The sequence below is a fragment of the Petaurus breviceps genome, unplaced genomic scaffold (assembly GCF_028583685.1).
Source record: "Petaurus breviceps papuanus isolate PSGF00001 unplaced genomic scaffold, PetGlider_PUasm1.0 523, whole genome shotgun sequence".
Taxonomy (NCBI): Eukaryota; Metazoa; Chordata; class Mammalia; order Diprotodontia; family Petauridae; genus Petaurus; species Petaurus breviceps.
The window spans coordinates 2,973,839-3,001,127 of NW_027186356.1; the positions used below are offsets into that span (position 1 = coordinate 2,973,839).

The 27,289-nt window shown below is 43.4% G+C and overlaps 1 protein-coding gene across 1 annotated transcript in view; it reads left to right on the forward strand.

Annotated features, from left to right (window-relative positions):
• Positions 1-27,289, forward strand: part of CPAMD8 (C3 and PZP like alpha-2-macroglobulin domain containing 8) — a 172,004-nt gene that overhangs the window by 102,877 nt on the left and 41,838 nt on the right. Inside the window, exons 27-29 of the mRNA XM_069102094.1 lie at positions 10,496-10,577; positions 22,775-22,931; positions 25,251-25,325. Of these exons, the coding sequence (XP_068958195.1) occupies positions 10,496-10,577; positions 22,775-22,931; positions 25,251-25,325 (314 nt within the window). The remainder of the gene's footprint in view (positions 1-10,495; positions 10,578-22,774; positions 22,932-25,250; positions 25,326-27,289) is intronic.

A 27,289-nucleotide genomic window follows, 5' to 3' on the forward strand; every position in this document is an offset into this window, starting at 1 on the left:
GTTGTTGATAACCGTGTGATAGACACAGTTGGTGTCCCCACCAACCTAGTAGTTACTGAGTACTGGTTTTGGGACAAATCAGCAGTACCGACCAGCACTGAAGACATCCCAGAGGACACACAGCACACATAAACAGCATACTTACAGACACTGCGAGAACAGACCCCAGGCACAGCCAGCTCTTCTCTTCTGACATAAAATGATTTGGCATAAGCAGTATCACAGGGACCAGTCTCAAAACCAGCTGAGAAGCCAGGCCTCTACCTTTTTGATGTGCTAGTTGCAAGCAGTCCCAGTGAGAGAGAGAGAGAGAGCTCTAAGCTGGTGTTAGTCCTTGGGGCTAGTGGCAATATCTGATGTGTTTCCACCCCCACACATCAGCTTACCTTCTTCCTTGACCTTCTGACAGTGCAGACTTTTTCTGACATTTTCAGCTTCCCATTTCTTGACTGGATATCCCTCCCTTTTTGTTGACTAGAAGTTCAGTATTCATAGATTTGCTTTGGTCCTTTGACCAGGCTCAGCATGAGAAGAAAAAAGGGGTTGAGTATGAAGGATGGGGGTGTGAAAGTGGCCTTCAAGGATCTGAAGGGCTGTCTTTGAGATGAGGGATTAGCTTTGTTCTACTGGACCCCAAGGAGTAAAACTTGTGAAGAAGCAGAGTTTATTTCAATAAAAGGGAAAACTTATTCACAGTGAGAGCTCTCCAAAAGTGATATGGGCTGCATTGGGAAACAGAGTGTTCTCTTTCCCTAGCAGACTACATGAGAATGCTGGGCAACTTCTTGTTACTGATGTTGAGAAAATTCTTGGCCTGATGGAGATCGGCCTAGATGGCCTCTCGCTTTTCTTCCAACTCCACGGTCTTGTGATTTGGAGAGCAGAGCTTGGTTGGTGTAAGCTGATTTTAGAAGAGTTTGCTGGAGGGTGATCAAGCCCCCTGCCCTGCCTTGTCATCTGGCCCAGCGAAATCTTGGCATTAAAAGAAATCCAAGCAAGTAGTGTTTATGAGCTACCTTACCCAAGCTCGAGATAGAAGCTGCAGACACCAAGCCTTCTTCTCATAGTCAAATGAATAGAAAGATCTCTCTGTCTGGATAAGCAAAAGCCTCTGGTGTTGGGTTTTTCTTGCCAATATCCCTCTGACTGTCCATGAGTTGAGTTTTTAGCAGGGTAGAGTTATAGAGTCATAGGGTCAAAAAACCTTCCAGATTTAAAGAGATCTCAGTGATCATGTAATCTACCCCTACTGAACATGGCATCATAGGACAAACTGATAGAATCTTGGTCTCAAAACCTGGACCTTACATTTACTAGCTGTCATCCTGAGCAAGTCATCTACACTCCCTAAACCTTAATTTCCTCATTTGTAAAACGAGCATGATAATATTTTCACTACTAGCTTCTTAGGCCTATTGTGAACAAAATGCTTTGTAAACTTTCAAGTGCTATATGAATATGAATCATCATTATTGTTATTCAAAGGAAGATTTCCTTCTGTGACCTAGATCCTTGACAAAGAGTCATCTATCCTTTGCTGGAAGAAGTGGTGGGGAAATTCATTACCATTGAAGTGTTATATAACAGTGCCAGGCTGACCTTTGGTGCTGAGGGTCCCAATGCATGACTTTATCTTTCATTCAACCTCTGGTTCTTTCATTTTTTTCTTGTATATTCAGTGCTGCTTGCTGCTCTTCATCAGGAAGCTATAAAGTCCTCCATGCTCAATAATATTATGATAAATAACTGTTGTTGGAAGTAAAACAATCAGTGTTCAACCTAGAAAGAACCTTAGAGAGCCTCCAGTTTTGCTTCATTTAATGTTAGTGACCAGAAGGTCATTAACAGAGCTATCTCTGCTTGCATTTATTAAGAAATCTTGTATGACTGTAACATATGCAGAAAAGATTTGGGAGAGGAAAGCCTCTAAGGCTGTGTTCTACTCTGCCAAGGGAGGTGCTTAGGCGAGGAATAATATAGACAGCAGGATTGCTTGGTCAGTTGTTTATCTGTTAAGATCTACTTATTTTCTTCACATTTTAATCATTAATAATTGATATCCATGCAGTTGATTCTTATAAAGACATTATATAAGGGAGGTTTTGATCAGGGGCATTTAATCAACTTGATTAGGTCCCCACTTGACTTAATTATAGGATATGGGCCTTTGGGAGGCATCTGGGGGGCACCTCTCCATGGAGCACATAGTCATTCCCACAATCATCTTAAGGAGTCACAGTGAACATTTGATTGATTTGCTAGGGCTGCTCCACAAATAATTGACTAACCAGGACTTGGGAGGGTGGACACCAGTCACAAGAGACACTCCCCTTTGTATAAAAACGGTTTGTATCCCACAGTATAGAAACATGCTGACCAATCCACCCTCCTTTGGATTACATGTTTGCCTTTATCTATATAGCTACATATAGCACACAGTAGAGAAGATCTGCATTTTAGGGATGAAGAGAAGTTTGGGTACTCACATAATCTCTCCCCATAATCTGATAATGGCTTCCCAGCTGAAGCACCTGGGAGTTTCATGAACTAGTACCATTTGACCTGAGGAGAGAGAGCCTGAGAATGAGCTGTCTCAGCCCTAGAAATGGCAGCAGCCAAGGGACTGATAGATTTCCAGTGGAAGCACATGGCAACATAGACATATGCTTGCCCCCTCAGCCCAAGAGGAGAGTATAGCCACAATTCTCCTGAACTTTAAATTACTGTGTTCATCAGGTGTGATTTTTTTAGTTTCTCAGAAACATAATCATGTATTCTAACCTGTCTCCAGAGAAGAGAGATTTCCGGAGCTGCTTCAGCTATGTGGGGGACTGGTGGGGGGACTTGTGGGGGACACCAAGTTCTCTAGTTTTGAAGTTAGAGAATTTGGCCAGTGACCTTCCAGAAAGAAAAGAATCTCTTGATACATCTCATTTATTGGATAAGGAAGGTCACCAACTAGGCTCCTTGGCTAGAGGAGCAGTGAAGAGGACCCATGACTTAGAAAGAAGCAAGGGATCTGAGTTTTGCCACCACCACCACCCTCCTCCTCCTCTCAATATTAAAGGGCATTTTCACTTTTGCCTTATTGTCCTCGTGGTTTCCCCAGATATGCCTAATAGGGCCCCCTGTCCTATTAGAGTCCTACAAGAACTCAATGTGACAGTTTGTGTATCAGGCACGGAGAAGTCTTTATTTGACCCCGTGGAAAATGCAGAAAATGCAAAAAATTCAAACGAGTAACCAACCAACTCCCTATTGGAGATTTCAACCAATGGTGTCAAGGACATCTCCACTTATCCAAAAGAGAATTTAGTATTTTTTTCCTCAAACCCAGGCGTCTTCCAGACTTGCCTGTTTTTGTTGTTGGCACCACCATTCTTCCAGTCTCTCAGATTCCTAACCTTAACTCCCCACTTAACCCTTCGTTTCCATCCAGTTACCAAATCTGGCCATTTCTGCCCTCACAATATCTAATACATCCAACCCTTCTCTCTTCTCGGCCACCACTTCAGTTTAGTCCCTCTCACCTCTTACCTAGATTAACCTTCTAATCCATCTCCTTGCCCTAAATCTCTTCCCATTGTGGTTTATCCTCCCAGCCACCAAAGGGATTTTTCTGAAGCACAGGTCTGACCACATCAGTAAACTACCCCCTGTTGCCTCTAGGAACATATGTAAGTATCTCTGTTTAGCTTTTAAAGCCTTTCCCAACCTGGCCCTAACCCATCTCTCTGGCCTCATTGCACATTGGTCTCCCCAACCTTGCACTGCTCTGCATCCCAGCAGAATGACCTTTCCTTCTCACCCATGACACTCACAGGCCACCTTTGCCCTGGCTGTCCTCTGTGTCTGAAATGTCCTCCCTTCCCACCTCCACCTCACAATGTCTCTTCTTCCAGACACAGGTCAAGCCTTCCCTTCCCTCCCTCCCTGACCACTTTGTATTTGGTGACTGTATTTATTTGAGTTAAATTCTCCCATTTACATATGTTTATGCACTTGTCTCCTGTTAGTGTCAGCTCCCTGAGATCAGGGCTTACTTCATTCTTTATCTTAGTTTGCCTAGCACCAAGCACAGTTCCTGGCACATAGTAGGCACTTAATAAATGCTTGCTGATTGATTAATTGATTGATTGAAGGAGCCCACAAATAGATACAGAAAATATATCCAACACTCAGAGGGCTCCCAGTAGTTTATAAGCACATACAAAAAACACAGAAAGCACTTACATAGCCTATAAATTCCTCTTGGAAGGCAGTCATATCTGGATGTTATTGAACAGCCAACACCCGTTCCCTTCAGACTTACACAGTCAGAATCCCTGTAATAGTGAGGATTGGGAAAGGAGAGATGTGCTTTGGCAGCATCCAAGTCTCTTACTTCCCTCCTAATCCTATGTGTCCCCTATCCTTTAGCTTTGGGGGGTCAAAATGCTGCCTTTTGAATAAACACTTAGTTCCAGCCCATCAGTCAGTGCTGGGCCAGGCAGGTCATTTAGGGCTTTTTGTACCTCACTGGGCTCAGCTGTAAACTGTAAACATAAACTGTAGCATGGGCTGCAGTCACTGGCCCTCTGGAAGGCTCAGTCTTCTTCCTTTAGAAGCTCACAAGATTATGGCCTAATCTGTTCTATCTCCGATACTCCCTCACCTAAAGCAGGAAAGAAAAGACACAGTAGGGCCCCTTCCTCTAAAAAGGAGAAATCTCTCCCTTAAATCTTCAGACACTTGAACTTGGGAATGCCAGAACCTGGAATCACCTGGAGGCCAGCCTCCAAGGCTCAGGAAGTGTACCTCCTTTGCCCGAAAGCCTGGACTCGAGGATCACACTGCTTAGGAAATGAAAACCCTCTCTCCTCCATGCAGGAGATTGGGGTTCCACGGTTTCCCTTTTCAGACTGATTGAACACTGCTGTGTCTGCTTGTGCCATAGGCTTCTGCAGGACCTCTCAGGTGGTGCTAGCTCTAACCCTGGGAAAGGTCATTCCTAGGAACTCTAGTTTCTGATGGGTGCTCAGAAATCTGTGGGAGAGCATACAAAAGCTCTCTGTATTTCTGCAGGAAATTTTTTCTTTTTTATTTATTTTTCGTTTTCAACATAAAGAGTTTGAGTTCCAAATTTTTCCCCTTCCCTTCTCCTTTCCCCAAGTCGGCATGCAATCTGATATAGGCTATATATGTACAACCGTATTAAACATACTTTCACATTAGTCATGTTGTGAAAGAAAAATCAGAACAAAAGAGAAAACCATGAGAAAGTAAAAAAGAGAAAACATTATGCTTTGATCTACATTCAGACTCCATGGTTCTTTCTCTGGATGTGTATAGCATTTTCCATAATGAGTCTTTTGGAATTGTCTTAGATCATTGTATTGCTAAGAAGAGCTAAGTCTATCAAAGTTGGCCATGCTGTAGGAAATTTATCATTGCCCTAGCTGGTTCCATCTCTAATTGGGGAAGGTCTACCCTTAGAGTCTCACAAGCCAAATAAGCAACCATAAGTCAACCTTCATCAGGCTTTCCACTACTGCCATTTCTCTATCTTCTCAACAGAAAAGAAGCAAAGCAAAGAGGAAACTCAAATGAAGCCAAACTGGTCTGTTGGCTTTCTTTTGTAGCAACAGTGGAGAGTGGTGGTTTTTCTGATAAAAATCTGTCCTCCTGAGTTCCAATCATTTAACTATCTTGGAAGCAATCCCAGCCACTGAAAACCAATCAGGATTGCTCTATGTTCTGTCAACAAGGTATCAGTAGATATGTCCACACTACTTGGGGAAATGCCTCTCAGATTCCTCCAGATACCCATACCCTGTAATCCAATCAAATGGGGACTCTCCTGATCAGCCTCATCCACTGCATTCTGGGCCATCATCAGTTATCTTGACTTTTATTCTTCCACTGGATTTCCATGACTCAGGAAGAGTGAGGCTGATAATTGTGCAATTCTGCCTCACTCAAATTCAATTCACAAGCAAATCAAGACATCACCCATGATGTCATTGGGCCTCTTTGAAAATGAAGGGTGAACAACAAAGATGAGAGAACAGGGATATGGTTCAGAGGAACTGACAGTCTCAATTGCCTTTTTGTCATTTTAGTATCAGGCATGATTCTCCCCCACCCCACCCTGCCTTTCTACTGATTTGTTTTTGTTAAGATACATTATAAAGTGGTGGTACCCCAGTATTTTCAAGGTTGTATCACTTCCCGCATGGATTTTCCTGGTGTGTTCTCTTTCCAACTTTGTGGAGGTCTGGCTTGGCCTCATTTCCTGCAAGTGTTGCTCAGGAGATCAGGTGCACCTACTACAGATGGGTGCCTGCATATTTGGGCAGAAATTCCCATTGTCTTCATCCTCAGCCCTGTCCTCAGGCAGTTTTGCCCTTATGTTAGGACTGTTGAAGAGGCCTTGATTCCCAGGCTTCTCCCTCCAACTTTTGGATTTGTTGAGAGTATGAAGCAGTGAGACAGGGAGGCAGAGATCAGGGATGAGTTGTCAGCAGAAGGAACAGACAGGAGGTTGCTGGTGGCCACGGGAACTTGTCACAAGCTAAGACAGAGCATATATGAGCCTTGCTGTGACTGATCTTATATTCTCTAAAATCTTTTTGTGCTGGAGACTCAAGCTCATGGTCATCATTTCTTCTCCCCCCTTTCCCTTTTGCTCATAAGAGGGAAAATATATGTCCTTCTGAACTGGATGCTTCCCAGGATTTGGGAGATGTGGGCTGGTTTAACCTTGTTTCTTAAGAAGTTTGCTTTTATGTTTAATATTTGACCTTTTTTTTTTTTTTTAAAGCAATCAGGGTTAAGTAACTTGCTCAAGGTTACACGGCCAGTTATTTCTGGGTGTGGTGCTGAGTATCTGAGCCCGGATTTGATCCAGGTCATCCCGACACTGGAGCCATTGCTCTTACTCGCTGAGCCACCTGGCCGCCCCTAAGCAATTGGGGTTAAGTAACTTGCTCAAGGTTATATGGCCAGGTGTTTCTGGGTGGGTGCTAAGTGTCTGAGCCCGGGATTTGATATCTCCAGGTCTTCTCAACACTGGAGCGGGTGCTCTTACTCGCTGTGCTACCTGGCCGCCCTGACCTTATTTTCTTTAGCAACTAAATGTGATAAAGAGTTAAGTGCTAAAGTATGTGTATGATTAGAAGGTATTTTATACTGCTTTATCAGAGCAAGATTTCTGGCTGGGGACATGGAGATAAAGATAAGAGTTAGTGATTTGTAGTTCATTATAGACTCTGGGTGTACACATCGACTAGTTATATTCCCTAGAACAAGGTTGATTTTATCTCCTCTTCAGCACTCTATGGGTATCCCTGAGGGATTATGGTATCTTTCCAAATGCTGTTGGCTTCAGCCCCCTTTCTGGTGTGTTCTACCCAATGTCAATTGCCAGTCATTATTACTTCAATATCATTTAATCAATTAGCTCTTACAGAGGGAAGTTCACTAATAAAATACAGCCAACACAAAAGTAAAAATATTTCTACTCAGTACTTGGGGGCACAATTCTCCCTTAGACCACCTTGGTCCCTGGGGATGGTGGGCTCAAACTGAAAGCATTTGCTATAAAACATTTGCCCCCGCCAAGTTCATTTCCAAATATGATGTAACCAATGGATAAGTCACTCCCTCCTGGCTGCCTTTGATCTTCTGCTATGCTGGTCCAGGCAGGTCAATTAAGGCTTTTTTTTTTTTTTTTACCTCACTGGGCTCAGCTGTTCATAAACTGTAGCATAGGCTGCAGTCACTGGACATCTGGGTGGCTCACTCTTCTTCCTTTTAGAAGCTCACAAGGTCACAGCCTAATTTGTTCCATCTCCAATACTCCCTCACTTAAGGCAGTGTAGCATCAACACAATATTTTTTTTTAAAGCAATCAGGGTTAAGTAACTTACTCAAGGTTACACAGCCAGTTATTTCTGGGTGTGGTGCTAAGTATCTGAGCCCAGATTTGATCCCCAGGTCATCCCGACACTGGAGCCCAGTGCTCTTACTCGCTGAGCCACCTGGCCACCCCGCATCAACACAATATTAACAGCACCAATGGTGACTGTAAATATGCCAGCATAGTTCTCAATCACAAAATATAACAGATTCTCCATATAGAAGACAGAAGCAAAACATTTATTTAGACACCAGAAAACCAAATCCCAACACCAGGAAACCGAATCTATCATGGGACATAGAAGTTAATACACCATAACACAGCAGAAAGCCACACCATCCTTTAGCCTTCCCACAAACCAACAAGCCTACTGTCTTCCTGGGTGCATCTTCTCCTCCCTCTAGCTCTAACTGCTCTGACTCCCAGCTTCCTTTGGGTTCTTCAGCAAACTCTTCCCACCACAGGCTCCATGTGATTACATTCCACCTATTATGGGTCAGGAGAGATCTTCAAATTACCATTACCATTACAGGCAGGAAAGAAAAGGTGCAACAGGGCCCCAAACAATAAGACCATGTACTCCTGGCTTCATGTCACGTCCTGTCACATGGGGACAGTAGGCTGTTGGTGCTGCTCCCTCTCCCCACCCAGAGGCTTACAGCAGCCCTTGCCTCCTCACTTGAATATAGCCAGACCAGGAAGAGAGAGACAGAAACTAGCTTTGGCCAGTTATTGCTGCATTTTGAACACACACTTAGTTCCATCCCTTCAGTCAATCAAAAGTTCATCTGTAAAACAGGGATAATAACAGCACCTACCTCTCAGGGTTGTTGTGAGGATCCAAAGAGATAATAATTGCAAAGGGCTTAGCACAGGACCTGGCACGTAGTAGGTAATCAGTGCTAGAAATTTTTATTTCTCTCTCTTGTGAAAGAAGTGAACTGGCTGACTGAGAGAGGGGAGACAGGCCCTCAATCCTCTTGGGGCAGTTGGGTTTGAAAGAAAAACACTTTTTCCTCTGAGGGAAGGAGGCTGAACTGCCATTTTTCAGTCATGTCCGATCCTTTGTGACCCCATTTCAGGTTTTCTTGGCAGAGATACTAGAGTGGTCTGCCATTTCCTTTTCAAGCTCATTTTACAGGTGAGGAACTGAGGCAGACAGGGTTAAGTGACTTGCCCAGGGGCACACAGCTAATATCTGAGGTCAGATTTTAATTCCCACGAACCCAAGTAGGGTAAAAGTACCTGACTCTCTGCCTGCTTAATCTCCAGTCCAACATAGAAGCGCCACAGTTACATGCATCTGCCTCACTGCTCTTTCTGCTGCCTTTTTGTGAACTAAGGTGTTAAGAACTAAGGTTTTCTATCACTAATGGTAAAAATGTTTCGTTATAGAAAAGTGGACTGATCTGTTCATCTTAACGAATTTGTGGTCTTCTTGCCAGTTTCACCCATGAATATTATTGGAATGATATAACTCGTTTGTGTTGCACATTCAGGTTTGCTGTACAGATAGTTGAAATTTTAATGGAGTTAGGGAGAGTCAAAATGTTTGTAGTTAGCAATATACAGCTATTGGGCTAAAAAAGAAGCATCTTTGTTTAATCTTGGCCAAAGTTTAGCCATGGTTTTTCAAATGGAAATTAAGGGTGAGTAGGACTGTTCTGGGACTGAAGAATATCCCAACCCTCCATTTTTGAGATGACAAGAGGGTATCATTAGGTTTGGAGGTAGTGTTTTTTACTGTCCTCTCTCTTGGTCAGAGCCCCATCTGGGGTTTTTGTATCTAGTTCTGGGCATCTCATTGTAGGAGGGATAGCAACAGGCTAGAGAAAACTTCAGAAGAAGGTGACCAGGATGGTGAGACCAAAGGACAAGTCTGGGTAGCTGGGGCTATTTGGGTTGAAGAAGAGAAGACCAAGTGAGAACAAAACTGGTATTTTAGAGCATTTGGAGAGCTGCCATGGGAAAGAAGAGTTGGATTTGTGTTATGTGGTCTCAGGAGGTGGGAAATCGAGGGAGGAGTGATGGGTGGAAATGGCAGGAAGGTTGATTTTAGCTCCGAAAGGAGACAGTGTGGTAGAGTGGTAAGAATACTGGCTTTAAAGAACCTGGGTTCAAATCCCACCTCTAATGTTTCTTTGTATGTGTGACCTTGAGCAAGTCATTTAACCTTCCTGAGCCTCATTTTCCTCAATTGTAAAATGAAGAGGTTGGACTAGATGGCTTCTGAGGCCCCTTCTAGCTCTAGACCTATGATCCCATAAAAAATCTTAATTGAAAAACAGTAGAATGGACTGTTCCAGGAGGTAGTGATTTCACCATCACTGGATGTATTCAAGCAGTATATGTGGTAGAAGGAATTCACAGAGGCATGGAATTAGACTACGTGATCTCTAAAGCTCCTTCCAATTTTAAAATTCTAGTATTCTATAGAGAACTATCTCATCTCAATATTTTGTTAGTGGTGTATTGGCAGTCCTAATAAAAGAACAGGGGAATCGCCAACACCAAAGAGATTTGTAGGTTCTCCATTTCCGGGGATGACTGAGTTGCCACTTGTGTACAACAGAATCTTATCTTTGTGTTTCTCAGGGTATCAGCGCCAGCTGACTTACAAGCGCCAGGATGGCTCATACAGTGCTTTTGGGGAGAGGGATGCTTCAGGGAGCATGTGGTAAGTCACTGTCGTTGTCATCACAGCAATGTGAGCCAGTATGGGATAGTGCATCTCACATCCAGACATCCAGTAGAGTCTGCAAAGCAGTTCCTCATAACTGTGTATCATCCCCATTTTACAGCTGAGGAAACTGAAGCATGGAGAAGTTCAGCATTTCTTAATAAAGTATTTGGTCACACAGCTGGCTAATGGTTGGGTTGGGATTTGAAAGCAGAAGTTCAGGAGACAGACTGCCAGTCTAGCACCACATCATGCAGTATTAGTAGATGAGGATTGAATTATCCAAGCTGCTGTGGAGCCAGCTCTGCCAAACCTGGAACAATTATGTTAACAAGGCTTAATGACCAAATCCTTTTTCAAAAGGTAAAGGAACCAAAAAAAAAAGAAATCATATTCTGGATCCAATTCTCACTAACAGGGAGAAACTGGTTGCTTGGAGTAGAAATGATGAAAACTTTGAGGGAAGTGATTGCACCCTCCTAGAGTCTGTGATAGAGAGAGGAGTGACAGGCTTGGGTTCATAGAGATCCACCACAGATTTGGGGAGAGCAGATTTCACAGAGTTCAGAGGAAGAGTAGGTGGGATCTCATGGACTAAAAAACTACAAAGAAAGTCAGCCTGGGAAGGCTGGGAAACTCGCAAGAATGAAATTCTGCAGATACCAAGGAAACCTATTTTAGTGAGAATAAGAAGGGGAATTGTCTGAAGAGACCAGCATGGATGCACAGGGAACTCACCAGCTAATTTAGATTTTTTTTAAATTTGTGTACAGAAGATGAAAACATGGGCAGGTAACAGAGAATAAGAGTGTGGCATAGTCTTGTAAAACTGTTGTCAGTAACGTGACCAGGTGCAGAGGGCTGGTGACTTATCTCCTGCCTCACGTTGGCTGATTCTCTACAGGTCTATGGATTTTTCCCCACAGGTTTCCAAGGCTAAACCTAGGGGACTGGGATTTCTTAGGTCTATTGCTCTGGAGCCCCCAGCAGTGTGCTTCCCACTCAGACACTTAAGAGCTATTTGTATGGCCATGATCAAGTTACTTAAACTCTTTTTGCCTCAGTTTTCTCAACTATAAAATGGAGATAATGATAGCATATATGCCAAAAAGGGTTATTGTGGGGATTAAACGAGAAAATATTTGTAAAAAATGCTTAGTACAGTGCCTGGCATATAGTAGGTACTATATAAATGCTTGTTCTCTTCCCTTCCTTGATTATCAGTCAGTAGCATCAAGTATCTTTTACAGAAGGTATTTTACTAAGTAGGTACATCAAAAAACAGTTAGTACAAAAACACTCCTCCCCTTCCCCTGAAGACATAAGGTCCTTGAAGAGAGAGGGCTCATACTTAAAGTAGTGAGGCATATGTGTGGAGAACATGTGGGACAAGAGTAAATTCACAAGTCCAAGTTCTGAGAAACCCTTTGAGATCTTTTTTTTTTTTAAACAATTGGGGTTAAGTAACTTGCTCAAGGTTACACGGCCAGGTGTTTCTCTGGGTGGGTGCTAAGTGTCTGAGCCCAGATTCAATCCCCAGGTCATCCCAACACTGGGGCCGGTGCTCTTACTCTCTGTGCTACCTGGCCACCCCTTGAGTTCTCTTTCAATGTGGTGCTCTGTTTGGCTCCAAGGATCGGTGCCTCACTTCTTTCTGTCATGCATTCTTGAATGGTTGGTTTTGGAGGGGGTAAAGGGAGTAGGGCATAGACAGAGGGGGAAGAAAAGAGTGAGGAGAGGGAGAGGAGAAGGGAGAGTGAGCAGAGAGGACAAAGAGACAGATACCAACTCTTCCTCTCAAGTTACCCCTCTCAGAGGCTTGTCTCAAGCTCTTCTGCCCCTGGACTGACCTGCCACTGGACTGGCTATTGCTCAGTTTCCCCACTAGTCAGCTTGCTGGGTTAGCCAATTACTGCTCCCCTTTTGACCCAATTAAAGCATTTTCACCTGATAAAAGGATCACAGGGTTTAGTCAATCTTGTTTACTCATTTAAAAACAACTTATGTCTGTAATTGGAGGTGAAGGTGTTGAACCCTCTCCATTACATTCAGAAAGACTTGATCAAGGACAGCCAGAGGGCTTTATTTTATTTATTTTTTAAAACCATATTGGAAAAAGAGGAGGATCAAATAAGAGGGGAATGGTGCCATATTAATGGCCAGCAGAGAGGTCAGTCAGAGCTGCTCAGCTAGTTTTGCTTCTGTTTTCTTTGTTGAACAAAATTTGTCTTTGCATTAGAAGTGATAAACATGGCTAAGATGCATGGATATCCCTGATAAATCAGGAGGTAGGGTGATAGTGCATAGTTGTCTTTACCTATTTCAAGTCACCAGGTCCAGATGAACCATGTCCTCAAAAACTCAAAAAACTGATGGGTATGGTTTCCATATCATTTTAGGGATAGCTGAAGGACTGTGAACAATGATGGAAGGGAAGAGTCCTGATATTCAAAAAAGGGATAAGATATAAAAGGAGAGGCTAGTGAACTTGACTTCAATTCCTGGGAATGTTCTAGAACAGATTATTAAGTCAAAGATTAGTGAAGGTCTGGTAAAGTGAGCATCTAATCTCATAAGCCCTCTTTCTGGAGTATTTTGCTTTGGAGTATATTGGGTGTCATAGCTAAAGAAAGATATCGATAAGTTGGAGAATGTCCAGGTGATGGCAATCAGAATGATGAAGTACCTTGAGTCTGTGTGAAGATCAGTTGAGGGCACTGAGGATGTCTAGTGGACTGAACATCCCTGAGGACTGAGGGGGATGTGAGAGCTACATTCAAGTGTTTGAAAGACTGTCATGTGAAAGAGGGATTAGATTTATTTCACCAGACTTCTGTGCCACAGACATAACCAAGAGCAATCACTGGAGGTTACAAAGACAGAAATTTAAACTTGACGTCAGGCAACATTTCCTAACAATGAGAGCCATCCAGAAGCTGAACAGGCCACCTAGAGTGATGTGAGCTCAGCCTCTTTAGAGGGCTTTGAGCAGAGGCTGCATGATCCCTGTCAGGTATCACCTAGTGGGACTTTCTTTCAGATGCACCTTGTACAAGAGGGCTACTTAGGTCCCTTCCAACTCTCAGATTCTGGGATCTGGTTATTCAGTGAAGTGACAATTGTTTGATTGGTTGTTGTCCTTCATTCTAAAAGAGGACCTAAGTAACATTACTATGTCGGGATCAAGGTACAGTATGTCTGACTATGACTGATCAGATCTATATAAGCTTGGAAGGTTGGGCACAAATAGTATGTGAACATTTGGAATGGAGATGGCTCTAACCTCGCACATCTGATGATTCTTTTGAGCTACTGAAGTGATTACAGAGATACCAGTGTGGATTCATCAAAAATAGGTCATGCATAACTAACCTTATTTCTTTTTTGTAAAGAGGATTATTAAACATTTTAGCAAAGCATTTAATAAAGTATAATAGGGGCAGCTAGGTGGTGCAGTGAATAGAGCACTGGCCCTAGAGTCAGGAGGACCTGAGTTCAAATCTGGCCTCAGACACTTAACACAAAAACTAGCTTTGTGACCTTGGGCAAGTCACTTAACCCCAACTGCCCTCCAAAAAGAAAAATATAAAGTATAATTGTATTCTTATGGGAAAGTTGGGGAGAGTCAGACTAGACAGTAATACAGTTAGATGGCTTCTGAGCTGGTTGAATAACTGGACTCTATTCACTGTGGCTAGGTGGTGCAGTGAATAGAGTACTGGCCCTGGAATCAGGAGGACCTGAGTTCAAATCTGACCTCAGATACTTAACACTTACTAGCCATGTGACCTTGGGCAAGTCACTTAACTGCAATTGCCAGGCCCTCCCCCCTTCAAAAAAAGCAAAAAAAAAAAAAATTACGAATAACTGGACTCAGAGTATCAATCACTCATATGCCAAGCACTGTGCTCAGCTCTGTGGATACCCCCCCCAAAAAAGTGAAACAATCCCTGCCCTCAAGGAGCTTACAGTCTTAAAGTTGTGGAAAGAGATGGGTTGGAGTGAAAAGAGACTTCAGGCAGGGAAGCCAATTAGGAGATCCAAGCCAGAAGTGATGAGTATTACTGCCAGTGTGAGTGAAGAGAAGGGGGTGGATGCAAGAGCTGTCATAAGAATGGAAATAACAAGATTCAGCAACTACTGATGAGATAAGTGGGGTGGAGTGGGGAGTCCAAGATAACACCAAGCTAGGGAACTTGGGTGACTAGAGTCATGGTATTCTAGTGGTCATCTGTGAAGCAGTGTCAGCTTGGGTAGAGGTCTGTACTCTGCCTTGTGCTGTTTAATATGACTTAGCTGAAGGCACAGGTTCTAGGCCAATCAGATTTGCAATTGCCTCAAAGTTGGGAGGATCAGGAGAGTTCCAGTACTGACTCTGTTACTGCCTCCATGACACTGGGCAGTCACTTAATTTCTCTTAGCCTCACTTTCCTAGTCTGTAAAATAAGAGGGCTGAACTCATGACTTCCAGCTCCAACATGTGATTCTGTGATCCCAAGTGTGGTCATGTGGAGGAGGGACAATTATACTTGCTCTTTTGGCCCCAGAAGACAGATCCAGGAACCATCAGTGAAAGTTGTGAAAAAGCAAGGTTAGGCTGGAAGTCAGGAGTAACATCTTAATTTGTTGTGGTTGCTTAGTCATTTTCAGTCATTGATCTTTGTGACCCCTTGGGGTTATTTCCATTTTAAATATGAGGAAGTTGAGACCCAGGGAGGTTAAAAAAAATAGCCGAATATTACAGGAAGTCAGTAGCACAGCCTGGCCTTAAACTCAGAATTCCTGACGTTTAGGCGAGTGCTCTAAAGAGCTCAGGAATGAGACCAGTTCTTTCCCACCTTTGTGGGAACAAACATTCAGGGCCAGAATTAGCCCATGGCTAGGTCTTACCAGTGCAATATAGTCTATTCCTCCTGCTAGCTACAATTAACCTGCAGCACCCATTAGGCATTAACCCACAGCAACAAAGCCATTAGGTTTGTTGACACACACAATCAGAGAATCTCAGATCTAGAAAAGTCATATGGAGAGACCCATACCTGAATAGGAGGTCCCCTGTGACAAATGGTTATTTGACCCCTGCTTGGACACCCCTGGTAACTGGTTACTCACTGTTTTGTGAAATGACTCATTTTATTTTTGGAAAGCTCAAAGGGTTGACAAGTTTTTCTTAATGTTGACCTGGGATCTGTCTTTGTAACTCTCTCCCAGGGCTCCAATATCTACCCTCTAGGGCCAGACAGAAGTATATGCCTCTCGTACCTAACAACTTTCAGGTACTTGAAGACAGCTGACCCAGCTCATTTTCCTCTACTCCAGGTCACTTGAGTTGCCGTATCAGCAAAAGCTGTTTTCCATTTCCATTGAGAGGGGACATAATTAAAACTGCAGCAGAGGCTTTGGGCTTGATGCAACAAAGCACATCTTGATATTGAGAGGAGGAGAGGACTGTAGGGGTCCACAATCTTTCAGAAGTGGTGTGTCCCTGAACCTGCCGCTGTGCTTGTGTCCTGTTATTGGGAGCATTGCTGAGGCTCAAAAAGGATGCCAGAGGGTTAGAGGTTGGGGTGGAGGTCATTAACTCTCCAAAGGTGTTGACACTAACTCCTGTGGCCATTGACAGATTAGCAGGTCATTGAACCTTATGAGTTTAGGAAACTGGTGGTATGGTAGGTAATTGTGGGCAGTGACAGTGAGGGGGGAGATGTAAAACCTGGAGGAGATTTTTATGGTGACTTCAGTGTCCACTTTGAGCATAAGCTCTCTGCAAGTTGATGCAGCTGATGACTTTCCCCAGGGCTGGAGTGTAGGGGTATGAAAGGAAAGAATGAAAAGTCAGCAATTTTTAGTGAGGTGAACTATAGGGACTTACACTGTGACTTTACACTGGGCATCTTTCCAGTGTGCAATCTACATGTCCCTAGAGTGTTGTGGAAAGTATACTTGCCTTGAACAGATCCTGGCTCTGCAGTTTAATAGTAATTTTGTGACCGTAACAAGACACTTAGACTCTCTGGGCCTCTGTTTCCTCCTGTGTAAAAGAGGGACAATAATGAGAATGCTTTACTTGCCTCATAGGGTTATGATAAACATCATACCTTGTAAGCCATGAAGGGCCATAGAACTAATCATAGGAAAGGTACTTTTTCAAAGCACTTTCCTCACATAGCCCTTGAGGTGTATCATACAAGTATTATTAGCCCCATTTTTCAGTGACAAAATTGAGGCTCAGAGAGATGGTCACATAGCTAAAATCCTGTCTTCCACTGGAAGCCTTTCAGGAAGATCTCCCTTAATTCAAGTGCCCTCCTTCTTTTGATCATCTCCAATGTATGCTATATGTCGCTTGTCTGTACATGATTATTAGCATGCTGTCTCCCCCATTAGCCTGTGAGCTCCTTGCTCAGCACACGCCTGACACATGGGAAACATTTAATAAATATTTATTGACTAACAGCTGGTAAATGTTTAATCTGGGATTCAAACCTGGATCTCCTAACTCAGAGGAAAGAAGGGGGTGTATTTGAGAGATATTGCAAAAGTAAGATCAATGGGCCTTTGCAACAGATTGGATATGGGGATGAGATATAATGAGGGGTTAAGGGTGATTTCTAGGTTGCAAGCCTCGGGAACTGGGAGAGTGGTGTTGCCCTTGAGTGGAATAGGGAAATTAAAACAAGGGGAGTTTAGAGGGAAAGATGATGAGTTATGTTTTGGACGTGTTAAGTGTAAGATGTCTGTTGGACATCCAATTCAAGCTGTCAGAAGGACAATTGTAGATTAAGATTATAGGTGAGTCAGAGGTTGGGGCAGGATAGGGAGTTTTGAGAATCATCAGCATAGAGATGGTCATTAAATCCATGGGGCTGATGAGATCACCAAGTGACAGAGTAGAGAGGGAGAAGAGAAGAGAGCCCAGGACTGAGTCTGGAGTGGCACCTGTGGTTAGAGGGTGTGATCTGGAGGAGGATCCAGCAAAGAAGACTGAGAAGGAGTGGTCAGAAAGGTAGAAGGAGAACCTGAAGTTGTCCTGAAAACCTAGAGAGAAGAGAGTGATCAACAGTACCAAAGGCTGCAAAGAGGTCAAGGAGAATGAAGACTGAGAAAAGGCCTTTGGACTTGGCAACTTTCGGATCATAGGTAACTTTGGAGAGAGCTGTTTCATTGGAATGATGAGTTTGGAAGCTGGGTTATAAGGGATTAAGAAGTGAGGGATAAGAGAGGAAGTGAAGGTAGTCATGTATTGTAGATGGCCTTTTCTAGGAGTTTGACCACAAAGGGCAGAAGAAACATAGGACAATGTTAGTGGGAATGGAAGGATCGAGTTGGGGGGAGGGGTGGAGGATAGGGGACACCGGGGTATGTTTGTAGAAAGTATGAAAGGAGCCCAGGAGAGACTGAAGATAAGTGAGAGAGTGGGGATGTCAGGAGGGGCGGCTGTTGGAGGAGATTCCCACATCTAATAGTTTAATTGACAGACGAGACTGTTAATATAGCTTATTATTATTGTTAGGCGTCTTTGAGATACTGGACTTATTGTCTTCTTGCCCAAATTTTGGCAAATCAAGATGTCACTCATGCACTGTAACTTGGACCCAGCTTCATGGTCCCCATTCCCTTGTACATTACTGTAAAATCATAGAATCTCTGAGGTGGAAGAAATCCCAGAGACCACCCAATGCAACCCCCAATCAAGTATGAATCCCCGAAATCAAAGTAATGGTAATTGCTGATAATTACCTATATTATCTAAACTCTGTGAGGTAGGTAGCCAGGATTATCCCCATTTTACAGATGAGGCAACTGAGGCTCAGAGAATATGAGCTCCTCTAGGAATAATGACAAGGTTCAAAATGTGCCAGAGAAGATGGACATGACAGTATAAATCACTCATAATCCTCCTCGCCACATCAGAGTGAGTAATCACTTGACCAACCAAAGCCAAATGAACATTTGGCTCCAGTCTACACATACTCTTCAAGGCCAAATGCTCCATTAGGAGGCCCATCTGTTGTGCTCAGGGTGGGATTTGACACCTCCACACTTGGTGGAGCCCCTTAACAGCCGAGGCCTTGGGCCCTGTTTTTCTTTCACTGTTGCTTAGTTTTAGTTGTGCTATTTTCTCTGAGTCAGAATTCATTTTGGAGGGAACTTACTTTTATGACATGGCTACATCCCTTTTTGATATAATGAACTTTTCCTTTTGATTGAAGATCTGGCACTGCTCAATCCCTAGATATGAAATCTTGTGATATACAATGACTTAACACTTTAAAAATGCCTTGCCAGGCAGGGTGCCTCCCACCCTCCTCTCCTCAGGGGATGGATAAACCTGATAAGTCAATGGGCCAAAAACAGGCCAGAGCTCTTCCTTGCTGCAAAGAGACTCTTTTTCTTAGGTTTGTGGCTTCAGTATCTTGACATAGAGCTAAAGATCAGAAGGAGATGTAAGGATGTTTCTTTCTCTGGTTGAGTACTTTTAGTTTTTTTTTAGATGAACAAAGCTTTTTTTAATTAGTTCAATTTTTTCTGTTTCAACCCTTGGATTTTATTTAAAAATTTTTTCATGTGATGTGTTTTGACACATCCCAACAGAAACCCAACAGATGCTCTCTACAAAGTATATCCCCTGAAAAAAAAAGTTAGGCAAAACCACCTAACTGAAAATATACATTTAAACAAGAAGCATTTATTAAATAATGACTGTGTGCTGAGTCCAGGGCTCTATCCTGAGGAAAATATCACATTTAGATAAGACACAGCCCCTATCCTCATCAGCAGTCCAACTGGGGATAAAACACCCACACAGCTGGCTAGAATACACAATATTACATGATAAATGCAGTCGAGAGCCACAGAACACACCATGTGGGCTGGGAGAGGGAAGGTCACTGGAACTGAAAGGGCGAAATTTTTGTTCCCCACATATTAAATTTGAAGAGAAATTACTTCACATGATATTTCTTTGCCTTGTGTGACAGAATGTGCACACACATGTGGGAAACTGGATACATGGTATTGTGGGACGGAGGGGCCAAGGGACCTGGGTTTGAATCCCAGCCAGCTTTAATAGCAACTAACTGAAGAGCCATGAGCAAGGCATTCTATCATTCTGTGCCTTAGTTTCTAGATCAGTAAAATGGACAGAATTATCCCTGCACCCCCTCTCTCACAGGGTTATTGTAAGAAGAACACTTTCAATCGCTATAGAAGTATATTATTATGAAAGCCAAACCTTTAATAGTAATAATGATAATGATAGCAGTAATAACTAGCCTTTATGTAGCACTTAAAGGTTTACAAAGCATTTTATAAATATTGTCTTGTTTTATCTTTACGACAATGCAGGGAAGTAGGTGCTATAATTATCCCCATTTTATAGAGGAGGAAACTGAGGCTAAGAGAGGTTCAGTGACCTGCCCAGGGTCACACAGGTAGGAAGAGTCTGAGGTAAGATTTGAATTGAGACCTCCCTGACTCCAGTTCTAGTACTCTGGTCTCTGTGCTACCTAGCTGCCTCAGTGAAAGAAATGGAGCCCATAAGGGACATGGAAACATGACAATCTGCAGGCCCCCCAATAAATTCTTTGTTTAATGATACCAAGAATCCCTGAGGGATTTTCTAGAGGAAACGACTGTAGTCCTGGAACCTGAGCCAAACTCCCCAAGACCCAACTGAGAAACCTTACAATGAGACTATATTATCTCTAGAGTGTGTGTGTGAGTCTCATATGAATGAACTGTAAAAAATGAATTGTAAAAGCTCATTTTTAAAAGGCCTATAATATCTGTAAATGGAAAATTTTCCTTGTAAATGAAAAGAGCAAACCGGGTATAATGGAAAGAGTGCTGAAGGAGGAGCCTGGAAGCCCGGCTCTGCTGAGATTCATGGGTGACCATGGTCAAGTCACTTTCTGTCCTTGACCCTCTGTTTTCTTATCTGGAAAATAAGGGACTGGCTCTCTCAGGGTCTTTTTGACCCTGATTTTCTGTGTTCTATTTTCTATGATTCCTTTCAGCTCTGACATTCTGTGTTTATGTTCTAAGATTCCATGCAGTTCTGAAATCCTATGATTCTAGCAGTTACACAGGATCTTGAGATATTCTAGTTCAGTCTAGTTCAGTCATCTCCACCTCATCCACCTTAGGAATTACTTCAACATTCCTGGCAAATCTATCCAGCCTTGTTGTCTTCTGAAAACTCCTATTTTAGTAAGTGTTCCCTCTGCTAGGCCTTCCCTTTTCTCTCTACCCTCTTTCTTTTGGTTACCTCATTAGCTCCCATTGGTTTAATTATCATCTCCATTAAAATAACTCCTGGCCCAATAGAGCCAGTCCTAGTAACACCAGCTGCTTATTGCTTATTATTGCAATTTTAAACTGGATGCCTCATAGTCGTCTCAAGCTCGATCTGTCTAAAATTCCACTTAATTACCTTTCTTCTCAAGCCATCTCCCAAATTTCCCTATTTCTGTTGAGGGTTTCACCATCGTTGTAGTTTCACAACCTACTTTTTTACTTGAAATCATCATATATATGCATTCATTTCACCAAATCTTGTTATTTCTATCTCCATGACCTTTCTTATCTCCATCCCCTCTCTACATTCTTGGCTACCTTCTAGCTCAGGCCCTTATCACTGGCCTGGGCTATTGTCAGTAGCCTGCCCTGTAGTTCAGTGGCCTTGTTCTATGCCTCACAGACCATACCTCCTTTTTCTCTGGAATCTTCATCCATCTCTCAGAAGCCCTAATTTCCTTCAGGGGTAACCTCAAGCACAACCTGCGTCCTTTCCTGATGCCCCCTGCTACTAATGCCCACACCACCACCAGTGACCTTAAATCTCTTTTGGATGTGTCTGCATATGAACATGCTAGTCTGTAAGCTTCTTGAGGCACATTATGTGGCACTAAATACATGCTTTTTGATTGGCTCTTTGAGGTATCTCCCCTCTCCAATCCATCCAGGGCCAAAAGGATTTTCCTAAAGTGGAGGCTGCCCTGTGCAATTGACTAATGGCACCCTCTAGCCTCTGTTCTGTTTTAAAGCCCTTTGTAACCTGGCCTCAAACCTCCTTTGTAAACTTATCACTTATTACTCCCTCTCCCACACTCAACAGTCCAACTGTTCCTTACACATGAAACTCCATATCTGATCTGTGTCTTAGGACTGACTCTCCCATGCTTGTAATGCATTCCTACCTCATTCCACCTTTTTAGAATCCCTTTTTTCCTTCAAAACTCTGTTCAAATGGCACTTTCTACATAAGTCCTTTCCAGGTCCTTCTAGCTGCTAGTTTCTTCCCCAAAATTTACCTTGTATTTATCATACATACATATATGTGTGTATGTATGTAGATGTGTATAACAGAAGAGCTTTTAAAAAAGGGAGTATTTACTTCAAAAGTATAATCACAAATATACAAACTTATGCCCCACCACATGGGAAGAGGAAAAGGGATTAGGTTCATGGTTTAGCTCAGTTGCTATTGTACAAGGTCCTAATACCCCCATCCTCCAGGTTTGAGTCCTAGGTACCCTGTATTCTCAGGACTTCGACTCACCATCCTGCCTTCAGTCCCGGCTTCAGGGGCCCCATGACTTGAACCACCAGGTCCCATGGGGATCACTTCTGGCACCTGAACCCAAGAAGGACAAACAACATAAAACAGAAACCACGACCCCCAGGCCCATTTCTTGGAGCTGAGATAAAAGAGAGGGACCAAGGGAAGCAATTGCCTTCTCCTCTCACCAGTCCTGTTCATGGTTATCGCTCTGGGCTCAGCAGATAGGAGTTGCAGAAGAGAAGAAAGCTGAAATGATGGGAAAAGGGAGAGAGTGAGAGGTTCAGCTTTGCCAATTTTAAAGATGCAGGTAGTCAATCAAAGGCAGTTATCCCCACGTACATGGTAGGAGGACACAGGCTCTCTGTTAAATAGAACAGGGTATGCTCTCAAGGCCCCTCAAGGACTCTGCCATTCCCAGAGAAGGCTAGACTCCACGTGCATAAATAGTCATGTGCGTGACCCCTTCCAAAGGATGAACTGTAAGCTCTTTGAGAGCAGGAGTTTTGTTTTTATATCCCTAGAGCATAACACAGGGTCTGGCATATAGTAGGCATTTAATTAATGCTTGTTGATTATTTGATTCTCTGTGGGCACCTGTATTGAATCATCTACATTTGGTGTGCTTTAGGCTAACAGCTTTTGTCCTGAAGTCCTTTGCCCAGTCACGGGGGTTTATTTTCATTGATCCTAAGGAGCTGGTGTCTGCCAAAGACTGGATCATTCAGCATCAGAAGGAAGATGGCTCCTTTCCTGCTATGGGAAGAATATTGAACAAAGATATTCAGGTAAGCAGAAGAGCACTCTCAAGTCAATAAAGTCAAATCAACCAGCATTTATTAAGCACTTAGGATAGTTCATTTGATCCCCATGACAGCCCTCTGATGTAGGTAGTCAGGGGCTATCATCCTCATGCGGTGATGCTAACTGAAGGTTGGAGTAGTTAAGTGACTTACCCAGGGCCTGAAGTCCCTTCCACCTCCGACAATCTGAGATTCTTTGACTCTATTCTTGAGAATGTTAGTGGCAAATCCAAGCCCTTCTGTAGATATCCCCTGAAACTGGTGCCAAAGTTGGTGGTTCTGTGAACCTCAAGGGAGATAATGGATATACAGCATTTTGCAAACCTTAAAGCACTGTCTTATCATTATCATCATCATCATCATCCTTGAGTTACCAGGCCTGCGGCTGGTGCTGACTTCTTTCCCTGGCGCAGTCTTCTCCTGCCCTCCTGCTGGGCACACAGTGTTTAACAACCAGGCTGGTAGGAGCACTGTGTGCATTTACACTTTTTAGTTTAATCCACATTAAGCTTTCTTAGGTTTAGATAAGCAACCAGACAATAAAGCAATCCCTAATTTGTAGAAATTGCCCATTTCTGAGTCGTGTATGCTAACTGAAAACCTAAGTATTAGCTTGGGCCAGTTAGAGCTGGCTCTACCACACCCCTGGTTGGGAACCTCCCTACTAGTCAGATGAAAGTGGGGTGCTTGACTTAGGACTGAGTAAAGTCTTAGAAAGGAATTGGGAAAGGTTCTTGAAGCATCAGCCAACCCAATCATAGCAGCAAAGTGCGGGAGAGTGGTATGTTCCCAACACTTTCCCAGCAAACAAAGCACCCATCCCTTTCATTACAGTTTGATAGATGGGCTAAGGGACCAGTGTTGAACTAGATCTGAAAAACACACACACACACATACACATAAAGAAACAGACAAATACAAGTGTGTCAAGACCCACAGTCACACAGATACACAAAAAATACATAGACATATTTAGGCACAACCAGACCAACAAACATATTCACTAAAGGGAAGGGGCTGCACATGAGCAGTACTTAATACACTTTGAATGTTTTGTGTTGAGACATACAAATGCAGCTCCCACTAGCTGCATTTGATAGTGAATTAGATGAGTCCTTCCTCAGTCAAGCTGGGAGGGGAAGACCCTCAGGGTTGCTGTTCCGAAGAAAAATACTTGTCAGGGACATTCACTCTAAGCCAGGAGGGCCCAAAATATAGCCATTAAGTGGAGCTTGGGCAGGGACCTATTGTGGTGCAGTCTATGAGCTTCAGAGTAAACTGAGTTACCGAAGATTGGAGGGCCAGGAAAAGGTTTTCTATCATCATATCTTTTTAAAACTATCTTATAAAACAATGGCATGCATTGGTGAAAGCTTTTTTGATCTACCAATAAGATACATTTTTCATGAGGCTGGTGACCTTGCACAGCCATCCCTCACTCAAATCAAAGTCAACTGAAAGTCATGTCATCACTTCCCTGATGCCTTGGTCTTCTTCAAAAACAAAGGACAAACACAACCTGTGAGTAGATCGAGCTGCCTGAATGGGGACCCAGCTAGTTTGGTAACTCAGCTCATTCTCTCCCTCTCCCTCTCCCTCTCCTCTTTCTCCTCTTCAAAGGAAGGTAAATTATGATGACCAGAAACTGCCCACTTAGCTTGGGGTTTACTATCTAGATTTCTTCTTTCCTTCTGTCCTTACTTCCTTCTTCCCCCCCCCTTTCTCTCTTTCTTCCTAATTAAAGGGGCCATCCCTTGACTCACTTCTTAAAGAGGCCTATTCACTGAATGGGCATTACCTCACTCTAAGTGAATACCTGAAAAGGTCTTAGCCTAAAAGGTCTCCCATTGCATCCTGGGTCATCCTGATGAATATCTGGTCACTGGACCCAGATGGCTCTGAAGGAGAAAGTGGGGATGGTGACCTTGCACAGCCTTTTCCCACTCAAATCAAAGTCAACTGCTAGTCATGTCATCATTTCTTTGATGCCGTGGTCCTCTTTGAAAACAGACAAAAACACACAATGGTCACTTTTAGTTGTGTGACTCTAGGCAAATCACTTAACCTCTCTCTGCCTCAGTTTCCACAGTCTGTAAGATGGGAGTAATAGCACTTATGTCAGAAGGTTATTGTGAGGATCAAATGAAATTATATCTCTAAATTGTGCATAATAAAAAACACATACTTTAAAGTGCTATAGAAATGCCAGCTGTTACTGAGATAAATATACTCATTCAGGCATGTGGAGCTATAAACACAGGGCAAGACGACCTGGACTCACTTGTGTCGTGTGTTGTTGCTTAGGGGGGGATCCATGGGAAGATCTCTCTGACTGCATATGTGGTGGCTGCGCTGCTGGAGACGGGCATAACGTCTGAGGTAAGGGACAAGGAGGGCCTGCATCTTGGTGGGGGGAGGAGAAGGGGGAAACAGACAGACACAGAGACAAAAGGGAAGAGACAGAGGAGGGAAAGAAAAACACAGAGGAGAGAAGGAGGCTGAGATAGAGAGAATATATGTGAGTTTATGTTTATGGTGCAGGGATAAGGATCCAGATGGGAAAGGCTATTCTTGGATATACAGTCTGGATTCATCTGTGCTCGGCATGTGTGACGGCAACATGCCCCCAGACGCTCCAGCTTCATCTGTCCACACGTGCAGTGGACTGTGCTGAAGGGGCCAAGCCCAGGGGAGTGGTATCACAAAGACCTGTGTTGTTAGCTCTCTATCTGTCTGGTCATCAGCTAGAGAGTCCCTAGGAAAGAGATCCTGGTAGAGAAAGCCCGCTGCCCATATCAGGGGAGGGAACGAGCTTTTATGTGGCACCTGCTCTGTGCCCGGCACTGTGCTAACCACTTTACAAATATTGCCTCATTTAATCCTCACTACAACCCTGGGAGGGAGGTGTTCTTTGTATCCCCATTTTACAGTTGAGGAAACAGAGGCAAACAGAATTAAGTGACTTGCCCAGGGGCACACAGGCAGTGTCTGAGCTTAGATATGAACTCACATCTTCTTGACTCCAGGCCTAGCGCTGTCCTACCACCTTGTTTGTGGAAATGCTCATGTTCTCTTTTGACAAGAGCTGTTTAGTGAATCCATGGGATTTCAAAAGCACGTAGAGAATGGTGAAACACGAGCACAGGGTGGAGTCAGAAGACCCAGGTTCAAATCCTGATTCTGATTCAGGCTGCTGGGGGTACAGTGGATGGAACCCTGGGCCTGGTGGCAGGGAGGACTGACTTCAAATCCAACCTCAGACACTGACTAGCTGTGTAACCCTGGGCAAGTCAACCCTATTTGTCTCTGTTTCCTCAGGTGTAAAACGAGGATACTAATAGCATCTACTTCCCAGGGTTGTTGTGAGGATCAAATGAGATAACATTTGTGAAGCGTTTTGCAAACCTTAAAGTGCTATATAACTGTTTGCTATTATTACCTGTTATTTAGCAGCGGTAGTAGGAGATTCTTTTCCTTCTCTTGGCTTCATTTTCTCTACTCTTTATTCTGGTGGAGGCCTCAGAGCCAACATCAGCCTCTCTTCAGTTCTCCGGAACGTGGCTGGGAAGTGAGAGGCATTGTGAGTGAAAAAGCCTCAGACTGAGTCTTGTTCTATCGCCTCAGCTTCTCATCTGTTAAAGAGGGCTTTCAGCTGGATGACCTGTGAGGTCTCCTCCCCCTCTCCATCTGTGGCCCTCCCATCCTATAACCTTTTGTCTTGTCACCTTTAAAATGAGCATAAATACATACACGACCTGCCTAACTAGGAAGTTGCTATGAGAAAAATACATGATAAGCCTTAAACTGAAATGTAAGGGTCATTTATCATTGCTACTACTACTACTATCATTATTATTATTATTCAGAGTAAAGGAGGTAGAAGGATCCCATTTTAGTCAAGGACTTTGACCAGAGGAACCACCAAATGGGGAAGGGAAACAAAATGATATTCTCTGCTAGGAAAGGACTTGTAGGAACTAAGGTTGTAACTTGAAAGAGGGAAGACTTGGTAGAGACATGGTGTGGTCCTCAAATATCTTCAGGGTGGGCATAGTTAAGTGGGATTAAATTAGTTCTGAATGGGTCCAGAAGGCTAACTCAGGAGTAATGAGGGAAAGTTACAAGGAGGTAAAGACTATTTGGGTAGGAAGAGGAAGAAGATTTGGGCTAAAGACATGTTAAATTTGACATGATAGTAGGACATTTGGGTTATGATTAAGAAGCAGAGATTATGGATTGGAGCTCAGAAGGGTGGAGGCTGGGGCTGTAGATTTGGGATTAGTGGCTACTGTTCATTGTTTCCCATTCATCCCGTATAGAGCTTGCTTTACACACACACACAC